General features: G+C 43.7%; 1 protein-coding gene across 6 annotated transcripts in view; it reads right to left on the bottom strand.

The window, feature by feature from the left end:
• PTPRM (protein tyrosine phosphatase receptor type M) overlaps window positions 1-25,725 on the bottom strand; it is a 643,552-nt gene that overhangs the window by 283,407 nt on the left and 334,420 nt on the right. For all 6 annotated transcript variants that reach the window (XM_072949242.1, XM_072949243.1, XM_072949238.1 and 3 more), the window contains one exon: window positions 25,158-25,451. In XM_072949242.1, the coding sequence (XP_072805343.1) occupies window positions 25,158-25,451 (294 nt within the window). The remainder of the gene's footprint in view (window positions 1-25,157; window positions 25,452-25,725) is intronic.

Raw genomic sequence — 25,725 nt, 5'->3', positions numbered from 1 at the left:
ACAGATCATCATTAGTTAAGCGCTGAGGGAGTCATTCTTTGCATTAAAGTAAGACAGAGGATCACTCTCAATTTTAAATAGTTGTGCCAATGCTTTTGAAGATAAGGAGACGATAGTTCATTAAAATCCTGAAATATCTTCATAAAGCAACAGAATTCATAAATATCAGTTGACATGGCTGAAATAAAGACCTCGTCATGGATATTCAAAAAAGCATCAGTTACTCCCTCCCTCAAACGAATGTACAGCCACATTTACCAGATAATTAGCCTCTGTTTCGTCAACCACAGAAATCACAACTCTCAGATGATGACAGAAGAAGAACAAGAGGCTTCTGAATTCTCGTCATCTGTGTTTTGATCTAGGATCGTACAGCGAATTGCGAAAGGCTTTATTTAGACTATTTCTCAACCAAATATATGTCAGTTAATAAAACTGAATGGTTTTTAACTTTAAGGAAAAAAAAAGCTTCCACTGATCAAGAACTTCCCTCCTGGGCACTTTCTTGAGACTGTCTCACTCAGGCGTGGACACGGGGAGCGAACAGGAAGGACTTTATACAGACCCATGTGCTAGATAACTAAGTATGAAAAAGAGATCCTGTGGCCCCTTTTCACCCTGACGCTCACCCCCGTCTCCTGCCTCTCCTCCCATCCTCAGACCCCTGTTTGATTTGGGATGGGTGAGCTACCTCGTTTCCTTGACACCTGAAAGCCCACGGCCTTAAGTTCTGTGTCACACCAAGGCATGAAAATGAACAAGGTCCCCTCCCTGAAGCTGGTGCCAGCCACTGAAATAACTCACTTCTTACGTCTATGGGACTGTAAAATAACACTCCATGTCGCATGGATTCCACACATAGCAAAGGAACACACAAACACATTTGTTAAGTGGATGGATTGGAGTGTATTTACCTTTTACAGAAGCCTACAGGAGATAGCAATGATTAACACAAAACAAGTAACCTCTTGTGGTACCAAATCAGACAGATTTTCAAGAGAGACACAGGGAAGGTGGTCCTCCCCTTCCTCCAGTCATAACCTTTATGTCTGTTACAGGCTAGAGGAGCTACAAGACTGCCCAGAAGTTTGCAGAACAGAGTCAATCAGTTTGTTTTCATCTTCCAAATTCACTTCAAAGGTCACTTAAGTCAGTTCTTTTCAAACATTTAGACAGAAGTACCACTGACGGTGGAGGAGAGAGAATAGAGAGGTCTGGGTATGCTGTAGTAGGCAACTTACTGCAAAAATGGTATTTCTTTGAAGACTCAAAAATTTTACCTTAAAATATGCAGACTCTGGATCCTATTTCATGCAAACATACTTTAATGTAAAAGAGTAGCAGTCATAATTCCCATCGACTAGAACTGCTGTTAGGAAGGTGCCACTTCCACCCCATTGTTTTGTACGTGAACTAGGTTACGGGTTCCCTGGTTTGAGAAATGCTGTCTTAAGAAAGTGATTTGCTGAAATGTGGACAATTGAAGACTTTGAACAGAAAACTGGTTTTCTGTAAGCAGAGGACCTATGTCCCAGGTTGCAGTCCCAGGATTAAGCCTGTTCTGGCATAACTATTATTAGCCAAATATATCTGGGTTTGGATGACAAAACAGATGGTTACCTGGTCCACCAGCCACAAAACTGCCACCATATTGTAGATCACCGTAGCCTTTGGCAGAAACAGCCACAAGCCAAGGGACGATAAGAAAGACAGCCAGAACTGTGACCCCCTCAGAGTGGGTCACAGCAGAGCCCTGGACGGAGATCCACCACATGGTGTGGCTGTCAGAATTCTGACATCTAAATATGGAATTGAAATCTTTAGCCAAAATGGAAGGAAAAGTCGATTAATGATGTTTAAACCAATGAATGAGACAGAGCCTCAATCCTAAAAGAAGGCAGAAGTTAGAAACAAAGAAATCAGCAAAAAAAATGGAGTTCATCTACCAGATCTGAAAACTCATTTCTGTCTTCATAAAATACAAATCAATATAAGATTTCCTAAGGGCAAGTATAGCATCTTCCACCTTTTTTTAAATTTTAATATGAACACATCTTGCCAACACAAAGGCATGTATGTAGCCCACTGATCAATAAGTACATGATATGGTAATGCAGAGAAGTCATGGTATTCCCCACTGAGCTCTCATTCTGTTGATTAAAATACGTATTAGAATAATGCCTTCACTAAAAACAGGAAAAGCCCAAAGTCAGAAAATGGTTCACTTGTAGATGTGTCCGTATGCGCTGTATTCTAATAATGTATCATTATCAATTAGCAAATCATTAACTATCAATGATTCACTTTGTATAATATCCATAATTTTTAGATGTTCAATTCCAGCTCATATTAATAAATTTAAAATATTTTCCTTTCCTTGAAAATAACTACCGTCTCAAAAATGGTTGCAGCCTAGCCCCTCTCTCCCTGTCTGCCTGACCCCAGCGGTCAGCTCCAGAGTTCCCCAGCCATCCTCACCAACCTCACTCAAGTTTTCCATTTAATTTTCTAAGACTACCCTCATATCGCTTATTTCAATTCTGAGAAAAGCACCAGAAAGTGCTAAAACGACTCAATTATACACAGATTTACTGCGATGAACTATAAGAAACAAATTTAGTAGGTTCTTAGAATAAAAACTCTTTGTGTCAAATTAGGAATGCGTACTTACTTCTGCCAGCTTTACTTAAAATAAAAACTATACCTACTATTATCTTAAGTTAAACACAGGTCTTAAGATATGTGTGGTCTGTTTATAAACCAGTCAGAAGATCCTGCAGGTCTGTCACGTCATTAGCACATGATTTCAGTGGTTGTGCTCCTGAGAACGTGCAAGTCTTTGCTATCACCTGGAACTCAGGTCCCCTCCGAACTCAAACTTGATGAGATCTTTGGTGTCTTCAGTTTATCATTTCTCCCAGACCATCCAGCCCCTTCCCTCCTTGCTTTTCCGGCTCTCCCTCCCTAGCTGGGGCGGCCTGGCTCGTCCCATCAGTGACTCTCACTGTCACTTATGACCCTGTGACCCCTGCGCTCCCCTCACCTCACAGAGCAAACCCCACGTTCCTGGGTGGGACGTCTGTGGTCTGACTTCTAATTCTTATGTCAAGGATTTTGTCAACGGCTGGGTAACTGAACAAGAGGGTGGCTACGTGGGATGGAGGCTACCCAGTCTCCCTGGGGCTGAAACACCGTGAGAAAGCTCTGCTTCTCCAGTGTCCTGGCCCATCCCCTCAGAAGCTGGTCCAGTTTCTGTTCCAAATGTTTGCCAAACATTTTACCTCCATAGCATTTACACAGTACTCAGTAAACTTAAGCACTTCGGTACCTTTAAGTGAATGACAGTGACTTCTTACATATTAAGCAATTTGAAGGTCACTCAAAAGGCTGAAGGACGCTACGTGTCTCATATCATCCGAGGGAGAGAACGGGCCATGGGAGGAGCCCCCAGAGAGAAGGGCTTCGGCTCAGTGGGACTGCGCTGCGGTCTGTCTGCGTCTTAGTAACCGCGTGAGGCGTGCGCTTCCTCCCCACACGTGCACTTCAGCAGTGCTGCCTGGACACCTTTTAGGTTCTCGGTACAGGCGACTGTGGCTGAGGTGAAATGGTGATCTTTAAAGGTCTCTTAAAGAGTCAGACTCAACAGCAACAGGGATGGACATAATGACTGTTATACTAAGTGAAGTGAGTCAGACAGAGAAAGACAAACACCATATGCTATCACTTCCATATGGAATTGAAAAAAATGACACAAATGAACTTGTTTACAAACCAGAAACAGGTTCACAGACAGAGGAAACAAACTTATGGGCACCTAGGAGGAAAGGCTGGGAGGAGGGATAAATTAGGAGTTTGGGATTAGCAGATACAAACTACTATATATGAAATAGATAAATAACAAGGTCCTACTGTCTAGCACAGGGAACTATATTCAATAGCTTATGATAACCTATAATGGAAAAGAACATCTATTACATATGACTGAATCACTACGCTGTACACCAGAAATCAACACAACATCGTATGCCGACTGTACTTTTTTTTCAATAGTTCCCTGTGCTATACAATAGGACCCTGTTGTTTATCTATTTTATGTATAGTAGTGTGTATCTGCAAATTCTGAACTCTCAATTTATCCCTCTGCACCCCTTTTTCCCCTCTGGTAACTGTCACTGAATCTTTTTCTTTTTTAGATTCCACATATGCTATCTTCCCAGGCACAGTTTGCAGTCATCCTGGAAAGACGCTGCCCCAGTTCTCTCCTTCTTCCTGCCCTATAGACACGTGAACCCCCAGTGAGAATCGCTCCAGTATGACTTAAATTAAACGAATGGTGACCTGTGCAGGGGATTGGGATGACTCCGCCACATGCAGCAAAAAAAAAAAAAAAAAAAAAAAAAAAAAAGGACGGGGTGAGGTGTGGCTTTATTAAGTGGAGAATAATGAACACAGATGATTCAGATACTCCGTGCCACCGAGACGTCAAGAAGAAGAGCTAATGAGAATGAGTGTCCATGGTTAATTAAAATGATCCATTATAATATTAAAACTTGCCCTCAAGGGCTTCTCCTTGTTAAGATTTTTTCCAAGCATTATTTCTTGTTATCCCAGATTATTAGTAAAAAAGTGATAGTGCCCCCCTTATTAAATAATAATCAAGTTTCTTGGGAGGATCGTTTCTCATCCACCCTGAGTGGCAGGGATTTAATTCACGAGAACAGTCTCACCGGCTTCATGTTAAATACATAAGGAACTTCAAAGTCCATTTTTCAAAGATAAGGCACGATCTCTAATCTTCCTTGTTTAACTCCATGATAATCAACAATGGCCAAGAAAAAGAAGGGGGATAAAGGTGTTTTCTTTCTCAGTGCTGTGCCGCATGGCTTAACGGTGTGGAATGAGGACCAGAGAGCCGGGGAAATTACTAGGCACACGACCAAAGCACCCTGCATCCACCACACCATTTTGTCAGCTCAACAGGATGATGACGCTTGTAAAGTATTCTTCTACACGGGCCAAAACTCAAGAGGGAACTTGAGGGTTTTCTGTACGTGCCACTGAACATCACAATGAATTGACTCAGCTCATTCCATTCTTACACGCCTGAGTTATGTGAGTTACTTCTCACTGAGAAGGATGAAACAGACAAATCAGGGCACCTGTCCAAAGTCACAAGGACAGAGAGTGACACACTCACTCCCAGGTCAACCCACACTGCCTTGCACTGCATTGCCCCCCACCCCCAGTCCTCTGAGAAGCAGGGTTAGACCACAGGGGCGCGCTTACAGATGCTCCTCCCGTGATGCGCGGAGAGGGCGGCAGGGACACTCTCCAGGAGGCTTTCCTGCTGCGTCTCCATCCAGCACTTTTTCTAAGAAGCCTAAAGCCTGCTGTAGACCTTACTTGTTCATGGTCACCGTTTATCTGGGCGCCTGGCTGTGGTGTTACTACTGCTGTTATTATGGGCAGGAAAATTAAAGTGAGCATCGTGAGCGGGGACGTCAACGAGTGAGTGGCAGTTTGGACTAGAAGTCTTGCCACCTCAATACATAACCCACAGCCCCAGCCACTAAATCTTGCTTTTTGTGATCTGGCAAAACATATGAGGCTGGGTGACTATTCATCTTTAATGAAACCAAATGTCAACTGTACCATTCTGAATCATCATTCAGTTTCTAGTGTAATATCCAGTATATGTTCAATCTTAAGACCACACATCCATATATAAAGCTTGAAAGAAAATCCAATTTCCTTCTCTAATTACATAAATTATTTTCACATGCCAGCACAATTGTACATGAGACAGGAAAATGAATGTATCCATCAATTTACACTCAAAGATTGTTTTTCCCTCTCCTTAAGGAGTCAATCCCCTAATATGATAGATTAATTATGTTTCCTTTCCTTAAAGAATTCTAAAAAAGAATGAAGTCATCCTGATGAATGTTTCCTTCCCTCTTCATCAGAGGCAGGTGTCTACTTCTGCCTAGAGGGTGAGTCTAGCACCCTGTGGCAGGAGCGAGCAGAAAAAACAGGCATAAACAACTTGTGTCTGCTCAGCCGGGTTCAAGATGCTGTTTCTTCCTTTTACAAACATTCAACAAACACACAAATCTCAATTACAGAAAAATTCTCTAGGTATCCCACTAATCCCTAAGGTTACTAACAAGGTTACTATTTTTGTTGGATCTGGACCCAAAAGCTATCTTCTACGCAGCTGCTTATCAAAAATAAGAATGATTCCAGGAAAACACACACGGCAAGGTGAGCTCTCAACAGACGGCACAGCCATTTCACCGAACGGATTCCCCTGGAGGGTTCAAAATTAAAATAAAAATCCCAAGGGTGTGAACCCCTCTGGGTCTCCAGGAATGCTGGTTCTCAGCCTGGGATTTGTTCCTTTAAGGATCGACAGGCCACCTCCTCAGGGCCCCCTGGGCTGCACACGATCTGCTAGAACACAGCCTCCTCCTGGTCCTAGAGCATTTGACTGGAGCTCTAGGAAGCAAGCATTTCCCACTTGCTACCTAATAACTGACTGGCCCTTCCTTGCTCAGGCGGTGTGCCCTTCGACAGCTGGGATATGTTCATGCTGTACGTCACTTAGGATGTCTCCCTCCTTGTTTCTCAAATAGGTAAGCCGTGGCCGTCTGGCACGTGTAGCAGAGAACCCTTGAGCTTTAAAGTCCTTGGGTGCAGTCAGAGCCCCAGTGACCCCGGACCACTGACACCGCTCCCTCCAGCTACCTTGCTGTAAAAGGGACCAACGGCACCTGCTGCTGGCAAGCTGCTTTCCTGACCCCAAAGCATAACTGAACATTTGTACCTCGTGTTTTGCTGCACGAGTATCGGGTAGCATACCTCCGTGTGTGTCATTTTTAAGGGGTAAAGTGTTGCATACCTTGAAATAGTGACTATGTGGTCTCTGTAATAACATATCTGATCCATTTCAACTAAAAACATGCTTAACGAGAAGACTCGCAGAAATCAGCAGGACGTAGAACTTCCCAACTGGTGTCTAATTTATAGATGAATGCAGTTAGAACATTCCTTACAGATGAATGTATCAGTGTGTATAATGGACACCCTGACACTTCAGTGTAACTACCACGGTGACCCTGGGGGCCACAGAAGCGACCACATCTACCCACGCATGAGCCACAGCACAGAGGGCAGGGAATGAGGGCTCATCACCTGAACCCTCACTGATGCTGTGTGTGTGTACGGTCGCCTTCAGGTGATCTGCAGGGACAGAAATGTTCTTTTAAAGCTGAGTGTGCCTTTCATGAAACTAACATTGTAAATTGACAATATATTGATAAAAAATAAGAATTAAATTTTTAAAAATTGAAAAAAAATCAGTGCGCATTTCTAACGGTCCAGTGGTATCATCAGCTGCATGAATCATAGGCTGTTGGTCTCAGCGACCTTGCTGTCAACTCTCCCCTTGTCCTCTGGTTTCTGCACCCACACGTTTAGTTTCTGTTCTGTCCTGTACCCAAGAAATGCAGAAATCGGAATCTGCGGATGCACCAGAAAGAAGGTTCTTGTGGAAGAAACTGACAATCCTCGGATATTTTTCTTAAGATTTTTTTTAAAGTGAGAACAATTACAGTGTTTACATCCAGCACTCAAGACAACGCCTAACGGCCTGCCTTCCCCTCTGATCAGCCATCAGAGTCCCAGTTCTCATTCCCTGTCTACCCATCCACCCCTCCATCAATTACTTCTTCTCCTGCTAACAACATTTCAGCACCATCCCAAGTTTACTCCCAGATTTCATAGCAGCGCGCGCGCACACACACACACACACACACACACACACAACGGCACCCAGCTAACAGCCCATGCTTCTCAGGAGCGCTTTCAGGCACTATCTTTCGTTACTGGATTAAACCTTGAGGGCTCATCCACCTCAGGAGGTTTTCCAACTAACTCCAGTATTCATTCCAGGGTTCACTCTGGTAAATTCTGATTTTCCTATCTCTAGGCACCTAAAAATGGTGTGGGTTTTTTTGGGGGAGGGCGTGGCATTTTCTATTATAATTCCAATTTAAAACTCTTTCAAATGATAAATGCTCAATTCTACACTTATCTCAAAGATAATTAGTAGTGACCCTCCTTCAAACTTGGGGGCACCTGTATAGAGATCGTTTCCTTCTCCAACACTGAAGTATTTAAACATTTTTGTTGCAAATCCCACGGAAAGGGTTCGCTCTAAATTAACTGGAGGATGATCACACCAAGCCAAGTTAACTACCCAAGTATGGGAGGTTGTCCATTACAGCTGTTAGAAGGCCAGGGACTCAGTCCCCGTGTGTGATTAAAAGGGCCAGGGACATTTCTTTGTTGAATTTGAGGCTGTGTTTCATATTCTGACTTGAGGATAAACAGCTTTACATAAGACGATGCCTTCACTGAATACCAAAAATCCACCCAGAAGTTTGAGAAGCATATTTATTCTCTGTCCTCTTTAAAATAATGATAATAATAACAACCCTACATGCAGAGCTCCTCTGAGCCGCCACTGTTCGTTTTGTCCCAAGCCTGTTCCTCAGCGAGGGCTGCGTGCGTGCGGGGCAGAGCCAGAGCCCTGGATTTGTCACGTAGAAACGTGCCCTTTCCTGCTACAACTGAGTCAGTGGTAGGCAGCTTCCGAAGCCACAAGCACAAATGCGGATGCGTTGAAAGGGACTGTTTCTGAAATTCGGTGAGGCACCCAAGGATAAGTTCTGATGAGCTCAAACAACACTCCCAGACGTGGAAAGTGAGGGGCAGGGATGAGAGAAGCCCTTTTCTCGGTGGCACCAGGTCCGACTGGACCGTGAACAACAGTTCCGTAATTGACAAACTCCTCTGGATTCTCAGCAACATATCGTTGGAACGCAGCAGAAAGGATGCACTGTTACAGGGGATAAATCCCGTTTGTTTTTCACGAGGAATTTCTGACATTAGGGGCAGGCTTGTTTCAGTGTCCTTGGTGTGTGTGTGTGTGTGAGACCTCTCACACAGGTATGTACGTACGTGTGTAGACCCAGATTCTTCATGTATTCTTAATTTAGACCTATCTACACATTTCCAAACAAAACACAATTTCCCTTGTGTTGAGATCTACTTTGTGCGTTATTCTTTAGTCTAATATATACTTTTACATTTCATTTAGCAGGAAACAACTGAAGCATTATGCACCCATAAAAGGCAATTATCCTACAGTTCTAATTATCTTGTAACACTTGCTCTTTTTTCCTTAAGTGTGTGGGTATACAAATGTTTGCCTTCTTCCAGAAAGAAAAAGAAATGTAGGCAGAAAAGATGTTTTTACTTTTTTAAATAATTCACTAATCCGGGAAAACATCACTTCTTTAAAAACAAAAAATCTTTGAAATGACAAAACACGAAAAATAAAACTTCTAGTCAAAAGGTTGCCTACTTATCATTAATAGCTGAATCCTTGGCTTAACACAGGTTTTCTAAATAAAAAATACACACATCTATTCATGTAAAGTTACAAGTCTGATTAGCTAAAATCCTGGTGATAGGTAATTTTTAAAAAATTGACCCAATCTTAATTTCTTGTATTCTAACAGGAAAAGAATTTCCGAATGTCCTCAGAATCCAATTAAATAATCTACATAAAAATAAAACCTCATTCTTCTTACATTGCCTGCGTTAAAGAAGAAAAGTAGAATGATGCGAAGCTTGAGGGTTTTTTTTCATTTTTAACTTGAATTTGTTGTTTAAGATGAAATCTTGAATATCAAGATGGTATGTTTAGATACAATTTCCACTAATGGATGGAAAAAACTTTGCACTTAAAACACATATTCGTACTTTTCTCTTGAAAGGCCTAAGTTTTTAACGCTAAGAGGTATGATCTCAATAAATAGAGAGTCATAACTCCTACAGTTTGGTGATTTTGAAACTGCAGAGAACCTTCCAGAAGCACAAATGGATTTCTTCCCTCAAATGAGTGTGTGGCCATTTCCACCGGTCCCTGTTGTCCGTGAACGAGCAGCGTTCCCCCATCAGAGGTGGAGGAACTGAGGGAGGGGAGTCGGGTGACTGCATTTCCTAACCTAAAAGAGACGGAAATCTACACAAGGTAAGTACTCGGCCACTTACTAGCACTTTCACAGTGCTTTCTGAACATTCTCATGGTGTTAGAAACAGCCAGTCCCCATACACCTGAATACCCCGAGCACACTGTTTACATCGACATCCACGTTTACCCACAGGGCCTGGCTTCCCTCCTTCTGGAAAGAGACGTGTGCCCCACGGGGAAGGGCCGTGGCTGATGGGTGGACTTCGGCTCCCGCCCGTCCTCCTGGACCCCCGTCCCAGGGAGCAGCTGCAGGCATCCACCAAGCCCAGGTGAGTGGCTCACTCTTCTGTGTGTTTTCTATTTCTCAAAAAGAAAACTTGATTTGAGAGACACACCATTCGATGAATTGTGACGCCCTTTGTTAATAGAGAGTACTTCCAGATACAACGGAGGTGACCACACTGTGGGATGCCAGACGGATGTTCCAATAGAAGCAAAGTGACCATCGTAGAGAATTTCTCTACAATAATCTATCAGAGAAATGAATATCGTTTAGAGTTTCAGGAACCCCTCTCTGCCAACAACAACAACAACAAAGCATTTCTAAATAACCCTTAAGTTTGAAATAAAAGTGGATGTACTATCCCCAGAGTTGTATGTAATCAATAAAAAAACTTTATAGCTAAAAAAATAAACTACCAGAGGTCAAATGACTACTTTGAACAAGGTGGGAATTCACAATTGAGCTGTGAGTCACACAGATTAATGTGACCTCCCATCACCCCTCCTCTCCCAGGGCGACAGCGAGCCTGGGGATCAGTCTCCTTGAGTCACCAGAAGCACAGAAAAGGAAACCATGGAAACAACGAACCCCGACTTTATCCTCTAAGAGAGGGAGGCTGGACTACGAGAGAAAAAAAATTTCACTTTATACCTAGTCCTACCATTTAGGCATTTTACTATAAGCGATGTTAAGACACGTGTGAATAACTGTGTTTCTTCTTTCAGTGCTGAAGGGGTTCAGGTGTCACAAACATGGGGCATGGTCCTCGATGTTCCTGCCGAGTTCCTGAGCCTCCCCCAACCCTGCTCATCACCCATCACAATACCCACGAATAGCTCAAGTCTGCCTTCGCATTTGAAAATTAAGGTGGAAGGACCATAGAAGGAAACTGTCAAGACAAGTTTCCACATTTCTGCAAAAGCCCCCTCCAGGTTACAATGGTTTGTGTTGGGCAAAGAGTGAGTCAGAGCAAAGATTTAAGAGCAGAACTCACTGGAAATGGTCAAATCTTTAAAGGAGTCCAAAAATGGGTTAAAAGGAACTTACTGGAATGAGTAAAACCATGGCAGAGGTTTTTGTTGCTGTTTTTTGTTTGTTTGCTTTTACTGGTACTAAAGGCTACAGCTGGTTGGCAACGAAGAGCTGAACATCAGCAAATGTCCCAGTGAGTCTCTCCCTCACAGAGAAAGAGTGCTGGCCTTCCATCCCGGGGCCAGCAGGCAGCCCAGGTCAGGAGGCTTGGGGCATCAATACGTCAGGTGCAGGTTTTTGTGGGGACATGAGTTTCTGACTCCTTCGGGTGAATACCAAGAAGCTCTACAGCTGAATGGTGTGGTAATGTATGTCTAGTTTTCTACGAAAGTGCAGAGCTGTCTTCCAAAGTGGCTGCACCATCCTGCATTCCCATCAGCAATGAATGAGAGTTCCAGCTGCTCCATAGCCAGCAGGTGGTGGTGTCCGTTTCCTAGATTTTGGCCATAGTCATAAGTGTACAGTGCAAGACTGTATCTTTATTTCTCCAAACCAGTCTCAACCAGCATCACTGGGGAATTTGCTAGGAATATAAATTCTTGAGCCAGACCCCAAAATCTGGAGTGGGGCCCAGTGATCTATCTTTTAAAAGCCTTCCAGGTGATTCTGATGTGCACATTAAAGTTTGAGAATAAAAACACCAAGTCAATCAACTCATAAAAATTTCCTGGTTGTTTTCATTGGTCTCTAATTGGTCTAACAAACTGAAAGAAGAGTTAAGACTCTAGTTTGGGAAAATGCTTCTCTTTTTCCTCAGCCAGATTTGAACAAAGCATGTTTTCCTAGATGCTTCTAAAGGCCACCTTATGGCTGTGAAGAGGACCAGCTCTGGGCTGAAGCCAGTGCAGGAGAGATCTGGAAGGAACTCATGTTCCTGGTAATAAACTGCGAAGTGTGACTTGTCCACGGGCTTCCTGTTTCTCCGCTTTGATGCATTTCCTTTGTGGTTAGTCTGTATGAGATGCCTTTTTGTTCTTGCAGCCCAAAATATCCCAGTTAAAACAATTTATATGTAAAGCTCCTGTATGCCCTGATGTCTGTGTTTCCTTTTAGAACCTCCTCCCCACAACGGTTCTGGGAATCTCTGCAAGCTTTGCTCCAAGCTAATAGGTACATGTGCTGCAAACCAGAGGGGGACTTTATATAACTCGGAAACTGTGCCCTGAGGGCTGGGGGGCTGGTGTTTTACCACCGTGTCCCCCACACCCGGGAGAGTACCTATCAAATAAGAGGGGCCCCGTAACTACTTGTTGAATAAAGAAAGGAGGAAGGGAGGGGGTGAGGAGGGAAGGAGGGAGGAGAGAGGAAGGAAGAAAGAGAAAGCAAGCAAACCAAAACAAGGTGTGGAGGGTATTGTAATTCAGTGCGTCTACTCAGCTTTCACAGTGCCTGTCCTTCTCCCAGTTCCCCTGTGGTCACCAGACGCCCGACGCCCACTGCATTCCTGGGTGCCACATCACATAACATCCAAAGGTGAGAAAGGACCCTTTCTTTTTGACATCACTGAAGGAATCTTTCCCAGAAGCCTCTCTAGCCCGTAGTCTTCTTTGTAAGTCCCTCTGACCAGAATTTCAGTGGTTGAAGACTGAAGTGTGAAAATGAACTATTTTCAAAATATTCAAAAAAATGTGGAAAATACCTTCTGAAACAATACTGGAAAACAAGCCACTAGGAAAAATGACAATTGGTAAAAGTTACTGCATAGCTGACCAACTACCTAGAATAAATTAATATATGTTTGGATTGATTTAAATTCTAGTGACACTCTAATTACATATTAACACTATATGGGTAGTCCTAAAGGCTATGATTGATAGATGTAACCAAACATTCCTCTCTAAGAAAATCTACCATGAATAAAGTCAAGAGACAAGTGGTAGAATAAGGAATAATACTTACAAAACATGTAACAGACAAATGGTTAATAACCCTACTATATAAAACACTCCTACAAACTGAAAAAGTAAAGACTGGACTAGCATCCTCAGAATAGAAATAGATAATTTGATGATTAAAAAATACAGTCAATACATACACAAAAAAATAGTAAAATGCAAATATAGTAACACACCATTTCTAAACTGATAACTGGTAACACACAGTAAAGGATCATTAACAGTCCATGCTCAAAAGCAAATACAGAAGCTAACATTCCCACACCTTGCTGATGGAGTTTAACTTGCTAGCACCTTCTGGAAAGCAACCTGACAACAACAACTAAAATCTTAAATGTACACATCTTTGGCCCACCAACTCTACCTTAAAAGTGCAACCTACAGAAACAAAGGGTATTTTAATAAAAGGAGATATATTGATAGATATTTATTGAAATATTCCTTTTAACAGAAAAAAACAACAATGACCATCCAACAAAACAGAAAGGACTAAATAGTTGGGGTATCTGTATTTCAGAATAATGCACAGCTACTACTAAGAATGAGTTAAATACAAAAATATTGCAGTAGGCTCTGGCAACTAGAGAGATGCTGAGAGAATACTGACAGATGTGAAGTCAAACTGCAGAATCCCAGGTACAGTACGATCTCGTGTTGTCAGAATTCCTAAGTAACAGGCCTGGAGCACAGATTGATGTTTGTACATCCAAATGCGCACAGAGAGAGATGTGGAGAGAGAAACACCAGAGCACAGTCCCCAGGGAAGGAACAGAAAGCAAGAGAAGATCTGTGAATTTCTACATTCTCTATGTCTGTGCTTCTGCCTTCTTATATGGTACCTCTGACTTCAGTAATTAAAATAGATCATTAATAAAATAAAAACATTAACAAACAAAATGTTATTTATGATGAATTCATGAGCCATCTAAAACGCAATGCAATATAGGTAAAGAATCGTGAATAACAATATATAATACCTAACAAATATATTTTAATATCTGTATCTTTCCTACTGGTAATATATTCTACAAAGAGTTTTCGATGCCAACTATAAATGCATGTCAACAGTCGCTTGTCTAGATCTGTAAGAAGAAATATTGCTTTTTGGTCAATAGAAATATTTTACCTCAGTAGTTATATTACTTACATTATTCACTCTACAGAAGTAATAACATGGATGGGAGATCAGCAATTTTGATCTCAAACAGTTCTATTATCTTTCTTATTTTAATAATAGATATAACTGTACTTCCTAATAAAATTTCCGGCATTTGTAGTTTTAATTTCATTTATATGCATTATTCATTTTTAAAGCTTTCTATTCACTCGCAATTTATTCTAATAGGTAATTACCAGTTCTTTATATTCTTAAAATTAATTTATAAGAATATTACGCAAACAAAGGAACACGTTTAACCCTCATAAACTAAAATTTTGACATATCACGCTTTCATAATCTGTTGCTATTACTCTGCAAGTTTTAGCTCTCATTTATTTTACTTCTTGTTAATTTAATTTTTAACAACATGAGTGGCATTATCCTTACAGATGGAGCAGACAAGTTCTAATTGGAGGCCAAATGCATTTGAATGTGTTCCGATGAGTTATCTTCCACATGAGTGGGGACACGTAAGCAGAGAGGGGTTTGACAAGAGGAGGATGAGTCTGAGCTTGCCAAGGCAAGAACGGATGGAAGCCCTCGGGACGTACGAGGTCACAGAGAAAATCCATCCATTTCCCAATTCACTAAATTGGTTTTGGATGTGCTGAGTCTGAGGCCCAGACACAGGGCATACTTGGTGAGCAAAGGGTGCAGGAACCTTTCCTGAAATGTCCTCAGGACCAAGTTCTCTCTGCTCTTGGGTCAGCGCAGAGAATCCAGGTAAGCCCGTCTCAGAAGCAGCCCAGAGGGGAGGAATTTGCCTGCGTACTTCCGTCCCTTAGGTCCACAGTATCAGGACTCTCATCCCTGTCTCCTTCAGTGAATGTCCTCTACTTTCTGACGTCTGCAGGTAAGTGAGCAAGGACGCCTCGGTCGTACTGCAGACGCCGCCCCACTGCTCTAATCAAACCGCGGTTGTCCAGCTCTGTGTGTTCCAAGCAAACTCAGAGGGGTCAGGGTCCGGGGCAGGACGCTTCAAATGGCCAAAGTGTCAAAAGGGCTCACCAAGTCACAAATAATGGCACTATGCCCACGTCTGCAGGCTAACAGCCCATATATGAATAAAGCGTTCATAGTTATCCTATGTTCTTTGCAACCCTTTCAGGGACTTTGGGTCATTGTGATTTTTCCTATCCTGACAACACTGGCAAGAGTCAGAATATGGTTCCCCAGGTTCCAGGGAACTTTCCATCAGTTTTCTGGTTTGTCTTTTTTTTGACATATAGTTGATTTTTTGACATTAGCTTAAGGACATATATCTATTCTTTGTTTTACTTAAAGCAACGTGCAACTTGATGAGTGTGTCCAACAAAACCCGACTGACCTGCTTAGAAGTCCTATTGGAGGATTTTGCCATAGTAGTCTGTGTCTACAGCTGTAATAAGTGTATTAATTTGATCAGTTTGCAAGCAGGTCTACTTAGAATTCATCGTGCACCAGGTAAGCAAAGTTCTCGGCTAACTGTTTTTCATGCATTTAGCACATTTAATTCTCCCAACAGTGCTGTGAAGAAAGGTGCTAACTGGGAAGAAAAAAGACTCGAGTTATTAGAAATGTAGGTTCTTAGGTTAAGTAGTTTGTTGAGATTTTTTTTAGCTATTAGTGACAAAAGCCTCACTCAACCCAAGTCAGTCAGTCTTCAAAGTGGAAGAAGTTAACCAACAATGGACACTGTCTTCTCTGAGCGTGTCCAAAACACTGACAAAGGCAGTGACAACTGACCAACCTCTGTGATAATCCAGAGTGGTCAGCGACGTTCTAAGTCCTGACAAAAAACACGCAGTGCACAGTGATTATGAGGTGTTATCTTAAGTACCTACACAGAGGCCACAACACAGAACTCTGCATCATGAGTCTGATAAGGAACTAAGGCTTTTCCTCTAATAAAAATTAGTAATTTCATTATCAGCACATTTCTTTTTACTAAATATATGAGATTTGTGGGAAGATTTAGATGACCTAGGGTCTCTTTAAAAACTGTCCAAATAAGATTTAGTAGGTGTCATCCTTTTTCTAGAAGATGCTTCCGTGGGAAGTGGAGGCATCACCTTAGGACCACACTCAACACGCTGCAGTCAGCGCTTGGTAAGGGACCATCACTGGCCGCAGGAATGTTTCTCTATGACAGCAAAGGGCCTGACAGGACTGATGGAATCAGAGCCCTAGAACCAGAAACCTGGGCAATTCCCTCATTGATAAGGTGTACAAAGTGTGGCTTAGGTGGGTTCTGTGATTTTTTTTTTTTCAGTGTTAAATGGCCCATCAGAGGCACTGCCAGGGGAGGCCATAGGCCCTTCCTGATAATCCCCAAATCTTCCTCTTGAACGTCTCTGCCTCCTCCACTTATTCAAAGCCACGAGGGGAGCTGCCCGCCAAGACTTCGACATCACGCCTAGAAGTGCTGTTAGTATCACTCTTCATAGACGAGGGGCCTGCTTGACAGCTTCTGGAGAACTATCCCCACACTTAAGAGTCATGAAGTCGGGGCCACGATGACTCTGAAAGCCGCCACCTCCACTTGTCTGGTCTTTTTAGAGGCACCTCCAACCTCTCATCCAGGACTGCTCCAGTAGCTCGACTGTATCCCCTCCCGCCCGCCGCTGCCATGGCCTTGGGCTCAGACCAGGGAAAGTGCTGACCCCGAGTTTAAAGCAGGACTTGAGGTTTGTATGCAGAGCCTCTGGGGCACGAGGCCTGTAAGGAAGGGACTGAAAATGTTATAATAAAAATGGTGCCGCATTGCTTCTGCGTTCCTGTCCTCTGGCAGAGAGCGACCCCGCCCGATGCCCTGTATTTACATCTGCAGTCTAATAGGGAAGATCCTTCTTAAGCCCTTTTAATGTTTATAATTAACAAAGGTTCTTAATGATTTACTGTGTTAGAAATGCATTAAAACCTGTTGCCCTCTGGCAGAGCTGTTTTAGAATTAGAATGAGCGCACTTTAATTTCTTCCCTAGTAAATAAACCTAAATTAAAAATAAATTCTGTTCCATCCAGTGAGGTCTTTGGCCTGTATTCATTCTGAATATCAGCCTCTGTCACAGCTTAGAGGAGCTCCCTCCTGCCCCCATGTGCCCGTGGTCACCCGTGTGAGTCCAAATACATATTGCAATGCTAGTAACAGTTGTGTGCTGTCCTGGCTAGCCTTGATCTAGGAAGAAAACAAATTAAGTGTTTGGCAGGGTTTAATTTCAGATCAGCCCCCTTCCAACCAGAACGTCTCTTCTGCTCCCATGAGAGGAACCAAGAATGATAAATAAACAGACACAGAGATGTCCGCCTTCAGTGGAATGCAGCAATTTGGGCCACATGAGAGGCCCTTTGGCCAAGAAACCATCACTATTCATCTCCCATGTGACTCACATTCAAGTGTATTTAAAATGAATCACTCCAGTGTCACATTCAGCAAACACAGTGAATCAATACTTCAAAACCAATATGAGCCCTAGTCTCGCAAGATTTAGACTGGGCCTGGTGGGACCCAGTGTGCTCCTACATAAAGCATGCTGGGGATGCTCTCAGGAAGTATGATGAAAGGCAACGCAGAACATTAACCCTGCAGTTAGTAGAACATTCCCACCACCAGGGAAGCAGGCCTCTGCGTGGAGGATGCCCTGAGGGCCCCCTTGCTCCTGTACTAAGAATGTCGTCATCCGAGAGCACGCGGCCAGGGCATGGGAGAGCCACCCAGACGCACCTGATCCAGTCGCCATCATGAAGGACAGGAGACACACAAAAACACACACCACACGAAGCCCAGCACAGACCCACTCTCCCCAGGCCAAAGGGCCCTGGACGGTGAAATGACTTGAAGCAGATAAATAGTATGGCCCGTACCTCGTGTCACTGAGAGCCGTTCAGATAAGGTGGATGGGCCTGCGGGCTATCAAACCACCGGCGTAGAACAGAAATGAATTTTAACGTAACACATATTTGAAGTTCTTACTGCAGTTACAGAAGAGGTTCTAACGAGGCATATATAAAACAGCTCTATACCTCTATGCAACTAGGTATAAAATGTACCCTCCGTGACTAGTTGGAAGTTCATTATTTTTAAAAACTCTCTGCTTTCTTCTCACTCATTATTCCTAACAAACAGAAGGCTGACTGTTGATGGGATGGTGGTACCCCCATGACTTAGCACATTTGTGTACTTCAACCCTCTTCTAGGAGGCAAGATTTCCACAAGTCAGAAGGATGAAGCATTCTTAAACACTGAGAATTTTTTTTCAGGAAGCCTTGATTTTATTTTTCTTATTGCCATAACTATTCTTTGCCTGTACTCTTTTTTATTTTTCTTTTTCTTATTGAAGTATAGTTGGTTTACCATGTTGTGTTAATTTCTGGTGTACAGCATAGTGATTAAGTTATATTTTCAGATATATATATATATATATATGTGTGTGTGTGTGTGTGTGTATATATATATATATATATATATAATTTACATATTCTTTTTCATAGACTACTACAAAATACTGAAGGTAGTTCCCTGTGCTATACAGTAGGACCTTGTTGTTTTAAACATTGAGAATTATTCATGGAAAACCAGTATCATTGCTTAAAGTCTCAAAGTGGTTTACAAAGAATCACACAATGTAAGTACACACCGTGCAACATTATCAGAGTAATTAAAAAGGTGCAATCACACACGCTATAATACGAATGAACCTTGAAGACATTGCCAGTCACAAGAGGGCAAATTCTGTGTGATTCCACTCACATGAGGGACCTCGAGGAGTCAAACTCATACAGACAGAAAGTAGAATGGTGGTGGCCGGGGGCTGGGAAGCGGGAAGAACAGGGAGTGAGTGCTGAGTTTCAGTCTGGCAGGATGAAGAAGTCCTGGGCATTAGTTGAATGTACTTAACACTATTGAACTGCACCCTCAGAAATGGTTAAAGTGATAAACTTTATCACGATTAAAAATTAAAACTTAATTCAAAAATATCCTACCTTTCCATTCTCCATCTCTTTCTCTGTTTCTCTTCATAGCATTTATCATATTATACATGCAGCTATGTGTATATACATACATACACACGTTTATTTACCATCTGTACACTTCCTTCCTCCCTCCCTCTGAAAGCTGGATCTTGTCTTACTGTTCTGCCTTCAGGGCCTGGAACAGAGCCTTGCAAATGTGGGTGCTTAGTGAATATCTTATGAATAAATGTTTTAAACAGCACAATCATTCTTCTTGCAAATATTTTTCAGTTATATTAACTCTAAAGAACACATTTCAGTTCATCTTTTTTCCACTCTCACCATTCTTAATCGGTAAGTCATTAGTTTATCATCATCCTTCTTTAACTCCTGAGGCCAGTTATTAGCAAGACACTTAACCACAGTTAAACAATAACCAGGATACATAAAAAGCAATATCCCCAAATAAAACACATAAGAAGTCCACTGTGAAAATCAATCTAACAGCATTGCTCATTTCTCTTTTTCAAGTAGCTACCAGTTAATGACTTGTGATATACACGCGGCACGTAATTAGAAGAATGTAAGATATGATAGAAAACACAAACTAAATTGCATTTTGCTTCACTGGATACTAAAATAATTTCAACTCTCTGAGGTTTCCCAACTATAGCTGCACTGCAAAATTGGAAAATAAGTAGATACGTGTATAGGTCTTGAAACTAACTCCTGACTATAATCATTTTTTAATACCCATAGAGGCAGAGCATTTTCTCATTTGTAAAATACCTTTACAGGGAATGTCTCACCTCATCTTCAGAAACACCTCTGATATTGTCAGGGCTGGTGTCATGGCTGCTGTTTAGAGAATCAGAGAAGCTAACTGACTCCATCAGGTCCCATGTGCAGAGCCTGTGCAGATATCCGAAAGTAATTTTCAGAAGCACAAGAGGCAAGAGGTCTGGCAGTGTGCTACCGTGCAATTCTCGAAAGAAATCTGACCCGGTGATGAGATCACGTCGACAAGCCGCACACGCAATCAATTCCAGTGCTCAGAGACAGGCAATGAACAGTGATCTTTCCATTTCAGCGCAAGAAGCAAACTACGATTTCATGGGTGTCACCAAGACATGATGGGACGGGTCTCAGTGGTGCAGCCCAGGCATGAGAACAGAGTTGTCCAAACGAAACAGATTTTAACAGGAAAAATGAGAGGCTGGAGTCCATCTTGGATGCAACCCAACTGCAGCTAAAATGTGCCCAAATGTGAGCCCAAATGTGAAACAGCGTCCCTCTGATTTTCCATTTACCACGTAAGCCATGTAAGGCAACGGAATCAGGTTGCCAACATCGCATTCTTTTGAATGAGAATGTTAAAAGATAATTTTTTTTCCACTGGCAGTTAACTTATATCGACTACTTGCTATTAAGTCTCTGCTCTAGGCACTTTACAGTGCCTAGCATCTTAAGGCTTCATGGCCACACTAGGAGATACAGGATACACACTGTTATCACCACCCCTGGTCTACAGATAACGCAATGGCGATGCAGAGAAGTGTACAGTCTTCCCATGGTCACTTGTCTAGAAATAGACAGAGCCCAAAATCAAACCCCGGCAGCCCGGTCCCAGAGCCTGATCTCTCACTGCCGACTCTGGCTCTAGTCCAAAGGCGCTGCCATTTAAGGACAGTGGCATTTTAGCATAAAAATCAGGCAGGAAGCTCAGCATAAGGGTCAGTCCTTCAAATTTAAATCTATTTAGTCATATGAAAAACTAACTGTTTCCTCTGGTTTTGCTCAGATTTTTGCAAACATCATCACAGACCTCCACTGGCTTGCAGAGCAAGACTCGACCAGCATGGTTGTGGAGTATGTGGGCAAGGATAAAACAGAAGTAAATGCAGACACTTCCAGGGTGGAACCACACAACAGACCATTTCATTAGAGACAGAACACAGAATTTTCATGGTGAAGAGACATTCAGGGTTGGCCAGCTTAATCCTCTTATGAATGTGGAAATTTTCTTCCACTACATCAGGCTGTGCTTGAACGGATCAGCCACTGGAAACTCACTACACATGACTCAGCACTCGTGAAATCTGTAGGACACCCTGCTCTTCTTTGTCAGCTTTCTCAGTTTTTCCCACCGCCCCTAGTTGGTCCATTTTGTGCTCTCTCTGAAAATGCAGGGACTACAACTAAGTGCCATAATAGGGAGGCTACCGGGCATTTGTAGAAAAAAAGTCTATCACTTCCTTCAGTATGGGAATTTGCTTTCTTAATGTAACCTAAGATTAAATAAGGTTTTTTTTGGGGGGGGGGTGAGGTAACAGCATTACAGAGTGATTAATAGAATAGGGACCATATTACAGATTCATAAGCATTTGAACCAAATCCTCAATCTCCTTTTTCAAATGTGCTGCAGCTAAATTTTATGATTCTGACTCCACACCAGCAGGGAACTGACCTTTCAAATCCCATGGGATGGACGCACAATTACTGCTGCTACGTGTCACCCTTATTCGATTCATCCACTGTTCCTGTCTGGCTGAGGCCGTTTTCCACTTTCCATCTGCTTTGCAGAAAGCCCAGCATCCCTCTCAGGTTATGAGATCCCTGGCTGGCTCTCTCTGAACCTTAACTGCCCGCGAACCACCTGAGTATCAGGCTGGAACCGCATCCCACTTCTCAGTCTTTAGCCTGCGGTACCTGCCTTCTTCCTCTCAAATCCGTCCTGCTCTCCTGCTCGTCACAACTTCACACGGCTCACCAGAGCAGTCACCAAGCTTCCCTGCAGGTTTGCTCAAAGTCTCGGGCCAAGGAAGGGTGAAACTGCCTTTCTTCCTACAGTAAAAGGCCCACTGGACACTACCTCCCTCACCTACCCTGCGTCTCCCCCTCTTACTTCTCGCTTTGACCCTCTCAACTAACATACTTCTATTTCCGAAGACTGCGTTGTTCAGCCACCGCTTTTTCAAAAACGTTCAGGGCCCATGCAGGACACACCTGCTACAGCAACCACCGCATGTTTTAGGAGAAAGCATGCTTTGGCAGCGCGCCTCCTTGCTTAAGTCAGGTCAATGCTTTTGAGACAGGAGGGAAGGGGGCAGGGCATAGCCATCCAAGGAATGACACACCAATTAACGCCAAGGTGGAGGAAAATTCAACTCCCAGCAGGCCTTGAGGCTCAGGATGGTGAGAGACTTGACTTCCAGCAGACTTTAAGCTTCATTAGACGCTCACCGTAATACGTTAACATGGTAAACGGAAGTCCCGCAGGCACCAGGACAGCTCAGGCTGCCCATAAAAGGCCAAAAAGTGGGCGGTGGCCCAACTCCTGAGAATCCCAGTCCCTTCCCCAAAGTAGCAGGAATAATCCCCCCACTTGTTAGCATGCGAAGTTACTGAGCCCATAAAAACTAACAGCCCCACACCTCGTGGCCTTTGTCTTGCCTTCTGAAGCCTGCACCGTCTATGGAGTGTGTGTCTCTCTGAATAAATCCGCCTTTACTCAACTGTGGCTCGCTCTTGAATTCTTTCCTGCCCAAAGCCAAGGACCCACACTTGGTGGGGCACATCCCAGGGACTCAACCGAGACCTGGGACACGGCCCTCCTCTCCCCCGACATGTTGTCCTGTATCATCTCAAGACACAGGGGTGGCATGCAAACATCCACTCTAAATTGGGTCTAATGTCTTAAACAGGACTGCTGGTCTATTGCGAAAGGGTCTACATTTACACATCATGCAGCTGTCCCAAAAAGGCTTCTTGAAGACAAAGACACATGCATTATATTTAGGGGAAATGTATACAATAATTGTGTCAATACCTGAAATGTACAGGCACAAAACCAAGAGAAAATGTGTAAAAATACGTAAAAATGACCAGAACTGAAAACATTAGGTTGGTGGGGGGGTGTTAGTGATGAATGAGACACACAGTACCCTCTCTCCAGCCCAGGCAGGGAGATTCTAACCCTCTTTTGGAGAGAAAGGAAGACCATATATCACCGTGCCCCAAACAGGATTCCTCAAAATAACACTGCAGTGAAATAAAGCAAACTGACTGCCCGCAGATCATGCTCGGAGGAGAGCAGGCCACCAGGGCTTCCGTTTCCCCGCCCCTAGTAATGGGGGTCATGGTATCAGCCCCAGAGACGTCACAAGGCAGCTGCAACGTAATAACAGATCTGAAAGCAACTCCTCTAAACGATATCTATGGTGTTATAAACAGCTGCTATTTGCATTACAACAGGTGATAAGTTACATCAAAAAAGGAAGGGTCATTTTATTCATCTAAACAGAGAGGAGAGATGACATAGTTTTGGCAAGTGAGGAAGAGAAAGTGTTATCAAATTCATTTTCCTGGGAACCACCCAGTGCGGCTGCAGGAATCACCACGGTTCTTGTCCCAGAGACCCTGCACTGAGGGCGATGGGAGCTTCTGGGCATGGGACCCCAGTTTCCTGGGAAACAGACCTGGGTAGACAAGGCAGGACCGTCACTGCCCCCAAACAGCATGTATCCTCCAGAAGAAAAAGGGTCCTGTTCTATTCTAACCAATATATTTTTACAGAGCCAGAATTTTGGAAGGGAGGGTATAGCTTGATGGTAGAGTGCCTGTTTAGCATGCACGGGGTCCTGGGTTCAATTCCCAGTACTTCCATTAAAAACAATAAATAAGTAAATAAATAAACCTAATTGCCTCCCCGTCAACAAAATTAATTAATTAAAATAAAAATAAATACAATTAAAAAACCAGAACTTTTTCAAATCAATTCTACTTCAATTAAAAAAAAAAAGGGTACAGCACTAAAAACAAAACAAAACAAAACAGAACTCTTCCCATGAGTTTTGGGCTTTTGGAAACTCAATACTCCAAATTATGAAGAAAGAATGAAGCGGATAGAATTGTTAAGACTTAATCATTTCTCCTACCAGGCAGGGCCAGATTGTGCGTGCTCAAGTACTTATAAAACTCAAAAGGAAATGCAACCTATTGATTAGTGTCCTCCTAAATAATGGTACCCAGAGAATCAATTAACCCTATAAAAATTTATGGGGCTCCTCACCTCGGCTCACAATTCAAGGCAAGAGTTGTTTCATCTAAACGAAGAGCCCGTCAGCATCCCAAGCTGCTCTCTCTCACTTCCGGCCGAGGGTCGCCAGACAGCGAAGGCACTGCAACCTCTAACGGGTGCTTTCCGCAGGGTTTGGGGCTCTAGAAGACTCTGCATTTCTCTCTCTATCAACCCCGCCTCTGTGTAAGCCGCAGAGCGGGGTCAGCACAATCAATTAGACTTCACAATCTGGGAGCTTAAACACTGCACGTGGCCCACAAATCACCATTGCTTATTTTACAAATGGGCCCTGTGCCATTGGCAAGCAGCCCCTCCATTAAACACCCATCAATAAAAAGGCAGCGCTGAAACCTGGAAGACGGACTCTATTCGCCCAGAGCTCCCCCAGGCCGCGAGCACATTAGCAGCGAGCGCACAGCAGAGGGGCCGGGCCAGAGGCTCCGACCCCTGAGCAGACGCCGTTAAAAAAGACAGTTCCTGTCAACTTGAGGGTAAGTCCTGTACGTACTACGGGCTGCTCGTAGGAAGGAGTGAATGAAGGACAGGGAAAGCGGGTGGAGACCTCCTGAGAGATAGCAAGCCTCCAGGTCCGGAAGTCCACAGGCGAAGGGACTTGTGCGGCCATCCTGGATCCCGGCAGAGCCGAGGAGCAGGTGTGGGCCACCTGACAAACCCCGAGCCCGCAGGTCAGACTGCAGCGGACAACGACAGCCCACCCCAGGAGCCCCAGACTCACCGGCACACTTGGTTCTGGTTCTGAGCGCGGGCCCGGGGGACCCGGTGCCGCCCTCCCCGGGCCGGGTGAGGAGCACGCTGATCTCATACTCCGTGTCCGGGTCCAGATGCCCGATTTTGTAACTGGTGGAGTCCACCGGCTGCCGGTCATTCCAGCTCCCGCTGGCGGTGCAGTACTCCACCTCGCGGGCGACGATGGGCCCGTCCCCATTGATGGAGTTGGCGTTGAGCTGGATCCACAGGTAGGTGGCGCCCACGGAGGCAAGCTGCGGGGGCGCGATGGGAACAGGGGGTTCTGAAAGGCAAAGCAGAGGGCCATCCTTCAGACACTCCGGCCTTTCGCCCGAGAAGAGCTACAAGAACATCAGGTACCCAGAGAAGACCAACGTTTCAGGAATGAGCTGGTGGGACCGGTTTCACTCGGTTCCGGCGACAAAGCGTCCCGACAGGAGTCTGCAGTGCTCAAATCTGTGAAACAAGCCATCTTTCAAACCTAGGCTTCCTCCGGGAGGGAGACCCACAGTTACTCGTTTTCTCAAACAGATCCACAGACACCAAAGGATTTTTTT

This window comes from Vicugna pacos, chromosome 24 (assembly GCF_048564905.1).
Source record: "Vicugna pacos chromosome 24, VicPac4, whole genome shotgun sequence".
Classification (NCBI taxonomy): Eukaryota; Metazoa; Chordata; class Mammalia; order Artiodactyla; family Camelidae; genus Vicugna; species Vicugna pacos.
This window is presented reverse-complemented; position numbering and strand designations above follow the sequence as displayed.